The sequence below is a fragment of the Etheostoma spectabile genome, chromosome 16, assembly GCF_008692095.1.
Source record: "Etheostoma spectabile isolate EspeVRDwgs_2016 chromosome 16, UIUC_Espe_1.0, whole genome shotgun sequence".
Lineage (NCBI taxonomy): Eukaryota > Metazoa > Chordata > Actinopteri > Perciformes > Percidae > Etheostoma > Etheostoma spectabile.
In genome coordinates, this window is record NC_045748.1 from 22,229,772 (window position 1) to 22,235,564 (window position 5,793).

At 38.8% G+C, this 5,793-nt stretch overlaps 2 protein-coding genes across 2 annotated transcripts in view; one reads left to right on the top strand and one right to left on the bottom strand.

The window, feature by feature from the left end:
• Window positions 1-3,934, top strand: part of c6.2 (complement component 6, duplicate 2) — an 18,191-nt gene extending 14,257 nt beyond the window's left edge. The window contains exons 16-18 of the mRNA XM_032539392.1: window positions 422-509; window positions 874-1,118; window positions 1,622-3,934. Of these exons, the coding sequence (XP_032395283.1) occupies window positions 422-509; window positions 874-1,118; window positions 1,622-1,803 (515 nt within the window). The 3' untranslated portion in view covers window positions 1,804-3,934. The remainder of the gene's footprint in view (window positions 1-421; window positions 510-873; window positions 1,119-1,621) is intronic.
• A 146-nt stretch (window positions 3,935-4,080) lies between these two features.
• The window catches only part of c7b (complement component 7b), a 21,978-nt gene continuing 20,265 nt past the window's right edge, over window positions 4,081-5,793 (bottom strand). The window contains exon 18 of the mRNA XM_032539397.1: window positions 4,081-4,394. Coding sequence (XP_032395288.1) covers window positions 4,222-4,394 — 173 coding nt within the window. The 3' untranslated portion in view covers window positions 4,081-4,221. The remainder of the gene's footprint in view (window positions 4,395-5,793) is intronic.

Below are 5,793 nucleotides of genomic sequence, written 5' to 3' on the forward strand. Positions count from 1 at the left end.
ACAGCTACCAGAAGACTTACAACTTTCAGACAGGTTGCTCCCGTCACATCTAAGTCTTCAAGCTTCAAGAAAAGTACTTTTAATAGATTTCACTGGTCTCCGTGGAAGTCTACGGAGTGGCTATGTCCATTTCTTTAACTGTCTGTTTGCCATCAGTGTTTTTTGAGACCATGTTTTTGCTTTGAGGATGAGGCCTAAACGATTGGTTTGGTAAATACCGTACACATCTGGTTCCATACGTTTGATAAAGTGCGGCTTTTTCCCTCAGCTTTTCTATTGGATTACATCCAGGACTGTCTCCCACACCGTGGATGAGACCACTTATGTTTTATATATTTATATATAGTAGATGTATAAAGCTCTGTATGAAAGAAATGACAAAGGTGTCTCTTGTTGTTTTCTGGGCCTGTCCTGTGTGTAGAGGTACCATTTGTTCCTGAGAGTCAGTGCAGCCCAGGACAGAAGCGACAGGGCTCTAAATGTGTCTGTATTCAACGCGAGCGCTGCCTGTAAGTTTTTCGGTTTTTCTTCTTTTTATTTATATCTTATGAGCGTGTCTTCATTATTTGAAGTTCTTTGAAGGAAGTTGTATGTGAAGCACTTTCAGTGCATTTTATCCATTGTGGGAGATACAAATAGCTTTTATGATTTATGAAATCAAACAATTGTGGTTGTTAAAACCACTCGTCAATGTAATTGATTATACCATGGTTTGGGTGAATACGTAATTCAGATTGGCTGCAGGGTGTCCCATTAAAAAGTGATATAGGACACCTACTACGTGGAAGCTAAGTGTAATACATTATTTTTTATGTGTGTGTGTGTGTGTGTGTGTGTGTGTGTGTGTGTGTGTGTGTGTGCGCGCGCGTGCAGATCACAACCAGACAGTCTCTGCATCCTAAACTTGGACATTGGTGTCACCGTGCCAATGTCCCTGTGCTCCTTCCATGTTGGCCGTTGCCACGGTGACCCGCTCTTCTTTGTCAACGAAGGCGCGTGTGACACGGCTGATTTGGCCAAACTGGAGTGGGCCATCTTCAGAGCCAACATGTCCTCTAAGAGCTCTGTCCAGGAGCGCTGTGATCTCAACACGTGTTATGAATGGGAGACCTGCTCGGGTGAGTTTGACATTTTTACATTCAGTTCATGCTTGGATTCAAAAAGAGGTCAAGCAGACCTGAAGTTTAATCATACTAGCTAAATCATGCAAAACGCCCGGGGCGTAGCTAGACGCTGGAAACATTCCGGTCTCAGCCCATAATCTAGGGGTTGTCCGGGGTCATGCTCTATTCACAGCAGCTATATGCTCTATTTTTCCATTCATCTGATAATAGAATGCCTCAAAATCTGTACATTATTTGGGAAAAACATGAAAAATGGATGAAGGATAAGAGAGAACATGTAGAGCCTACACCCTGTTTGGTATCTAAATTGTCTTCATCACTCTGAAAACAGAACACAACAAATGTTGAGGAAGACTCACTCCTTTTCACTCCTGCTATCAAAAACTTGGCAACATATTGTCTGATGTTACTGTTAGATGTTACTAGAAATTTGGCTTAAACAGTAACTACTTACCCTATTTTAAGACTTTACTTGTATTGTATCAAATTATTTTCAGCGTCTAAGAAGTGTGAGTGCAGAGCTGCTCGGAACTGCCCCGGAGGTCAAGAGTACACGTTCTGTGTGAAGCTGACCCGGACCCAGAGGACTCGCAGCATGGACCTTTGTTCTATGGCTGCCCTCAAATGTGCCAGCTACCAGTTTGAGATTCTCAATGAAGGCGTCTGTGAGTCCACATGATCCTTCAAAATCTTTTTCTGCACTCGACCTCAACCTGAATTCATCTCCCATCTCACATTATAGCCATAAGCACATATTGCGTGTTTTTCTTTAAAAACATTACATTCGTAAAAGAAAACTAGACTGGTATTCAGGTATACTTGGGTGCAAGAACCCGGGGCAACTTATCTCTAAGTCTAAAATGGACTCAAACCTGTGTTTTTGGATGCACTCATTTTGCTCGGGTAGGTTCAAAGGTTTCAGAGGCTATTTTCAAAAAGAATTACCTGGTATGGTATATGCAATTTTCTTTTAAAGGGCATCATCACATTTTGTTTAGCATATTTTTTAAGACAATACTGTATCTGACAACAATATGTATCATACTGTCATCTAATGTCAGATTTGCACCAAATTTGAAACGGGCAATGTGGCGTACATATCACATTTGAGTAATTTGGGTAACACCTATATTGGTGATTTGGTTCAAAAATATCATTAAATATTGACATACATGTGAAAGCACCAAAGCTTAATTTCCACCAAGTTGGTATATGTCTATACTGGATAGGCATATTTAGTATATGTTTGGTGACAGTTGAACAACTATATGCCATAAAACCACCCTGAGATATGATTGATATAGGAATGACCGTTATAGGGCCACATATGTTGGATTGGCAGTAGATCTGCACCAATGGTTGGTCTACCCTATGTGATGAGGGTAGACCAAGAGAAAATGGGTTTCACATACTGTATTTCACAGAATTTCACAGTTTGTGCATGCACCCCTAAAAACAGAATAACATGAAAGCACAGAAGTCTTTAATCCTGTGGATATTTGGGAAAAAACATAACGTTGGGATTTTAAAGCTTTGCAGATAGACTGTCGATGTGTAAAAGGCTAAAAACGGGAATGAAAGGTTTATGACTTCACAGAGGTCCCAGACAACATTATCAAAGAGGGGCTTTACCGTTTGGAAAATTAATTACATGCACAGAGTGGAATATTAACACATATAGAGAATCATAAATTCCTACCAGTGTCTGTTTTTTTATTTCTTTTGGAGATTTTGTACTATTTGGATCCCACCTCAGAATATTGTTCTAACCTTACATGCTTAGGAATGTGACCAAGAGATATCTAAATTAAGTTTTTTTTTTTTTTTTTTACAATGACTCAAATAAAATGAGGAAGACTCACCTAAGGGTGATAATTCACAAAGAAGGATGCACACTATAGATAATCACTGCCAAATATACTTCTTATCAAGTCATTTATGTGTGTTTTTGAGTCCTAAGATCGGAAAATTCTCACTGCTGTTGCAGATTTCATTTTTATTAAGAAAATAAAAGTTGCAAATGAAGTTTTACATGTTGCAAGCAATGTGCTGTCCTTTTATGAAAACTCCAACCAAACCAAAAAGTTGGGCTCTGTTTGAAACAACTTGAAAAATATCTTTAAGTGTACCGGAAGACTTATTTTCAGTTAATTTCTATTTTTTAAACATTATTTTATGACTCAATTGGCAAGATGAGTAATATACCAAATTACAGAACAACCATCCCCAAAGGATTGTCAAAATAAGAGCGTATCCAGTGCACTAAAATGAATGGAATTCTGCTCAATGGTTTATTGAAATGACACATGATTTTATATATATGTTATATAACTATGGAAAAAACTACAGAAAGAAATTCCAAGTTATGAGGCCACATAATCAAAGCAAGGTATTTGGAAACCAACCCATTTTGAATTCATAGGAAGTGGTTTGTGAAATGGTGTGGTTCAGAAGTAGAGCTTTCAAATTGATATATTTTCACAAAAACAAGACAACAAAAATGTATCCTAAAAAGTGTTTTATTAACTTCCTACAACAAAAACAATAAATTTAGCATTTTGTCAAACCTTTAGAACAGAATCTTATTTTACATGCAAATGTTTTTCATCATCAGCAACTCCACGACAAATATAAAAAGAGGATAGGGCGGGTGACACTTCTAAACAGAAATATAAGTAATTTCATATCTCGATAACAATATCTATCGCGATATAGCATGTTGTAATTCAATAAATAAATTGTCTAGATGAAATAATCACAAAGCAAAGCCTATATTTGTGTACTCCTGTGTGTATTAAATATTTACAAATTAAAAGTATGGAATATTTTCTCATTTCATTACATGCTAGTGCAAAAAGAACAAACGTAAATGTTGCTGTAACGCAGTTCAGCTGCTGGGTTTTTTGACACTGCGGTAGAAAGGATACCGAAAAATATCTACGGTAGTCCTTTTTTATATCGTTTTGACAATATGTTTCATCTTATCGCCCAGCTCTAGTGGAGGAACATATTTACATCATTTAAGTGTTGGGTAAAATATTGGCTGCTCCATCCTTTGTGTATGAGTGTGCTGACTAAAATAAAAAACAACACATCTTTATTCTGGACACGCATCGATACTGGAAACGTTGACCTGCTCCCCGGCACACCGTTTGGCCCCCACCTCACATTCAGTCATCGCCACGGCAACGCCGCCAGCACCAGATCGGACGCACAGTGGGGCGGAGTCTGTAGGGCATTCTGATGCGTTCTGACAGACGCATTTAGATTCTAGAATGGAAAAATAAGGACGATGTAATGATGTAGTCATACACATATACAGTATTTACAGCACATACAGTATATAATAAAGAATGAAAGGACGTTTTTGGCCATCATTTCATTTGATCCCTGAGATCAGGGAAGGATTACGCTACAAATGAACCGAAGCACTTAAACAAACCCCTAGGTTAGCTGACCCTTTTTGGAAAAATAACCGAACTTTTTTTTTTTTCATTACATGGTACCTGCTCCACTCGGCCGCGGCTTCTTTTTCCACTGCAGATTGGCACTACCTAGCACTTTGAGATTTCTTTTTGAAATGTAAAGGGCATTATAAATAAAATGTATTATTATTATTATTATTATTATTATTTCACCTCATGTGTGAGGCGAGAATGATGGTTGTCATAGCAGCAAATTGCCACCGCCTAACGCAACACACACACAGAACGTCAAAGGTGTGTTGTTTTTGATTCTCGGCATCGGGCTGTTGCCACAAGGCAAATTAGGTTCAAAAGAAAATGGAGGCAGCAAAAAAAAAAAACTATTTAAACATGGCGGGTTTGTTCAGGACCCCCCCCCCCTCCCATCTGTCGCTAGCAATGGCGACACAGGGATTAGTGGCGATTCTCTCCAACCAATCAGCAGTCTGCAGGTTTTCACGTCACCTTTTTGGTATCGCCTCAGCTCGATTGGAACCTCGACCGAGGTAGTACTAAAAAAAGTAGCTGTTAGCAGGTACCAGGGACTTTTTCATAATGGAAAACCGAAAAAGGGCGAGTGGAGGCGAGTAGATACCATGTAATGGAAAAAACACCATAACAGTTGTAAACACCCATCACAGTTTACAGACCCACTTCCTGTTTGAACCAGGGGTCATTAGTGGCATAGTCTTTTGCCAGACCGTAGATTGCGCTGTAGCAAAGCGTTAAAGTACTTGTGCTATTATGCAGACTGTGATATTCCCACTGCTGATGCTAGGAATGTTGATCCTGATGCCAATATTTAAATATGCAGAGAGGAATTACTGCTGGAATGGAATGTGATGCTGAGTCCGGGATCCAGTGTCCTCTTTGATTTCTTCCAGTAACTGTAATATTGCATTGCTGCTTAATCATTGTGTATTTACTCAACTGAAAAAGTTGACAAGAAAATAACCCTTTCAGTTCGTCTCCCTGGCCTACGTCTTCGTCTCGCTCGGATTGCCGCTGCCATTTCACCAGAAGGCATATGCGAGGAAATTTGCTTGCGGCTGGTTTACACCTGCTTTTAAGATTCTGTGATTCTGTGGAATCTTTTAAAAAACACCTCAAGACACATCTTTTTAGACCAGCTTTTAACTAGCAATATGGCTTAGTATATTATGTGTTGCTGTTTTATTTTTATTTTTTTACTGTAAAGCACTTTG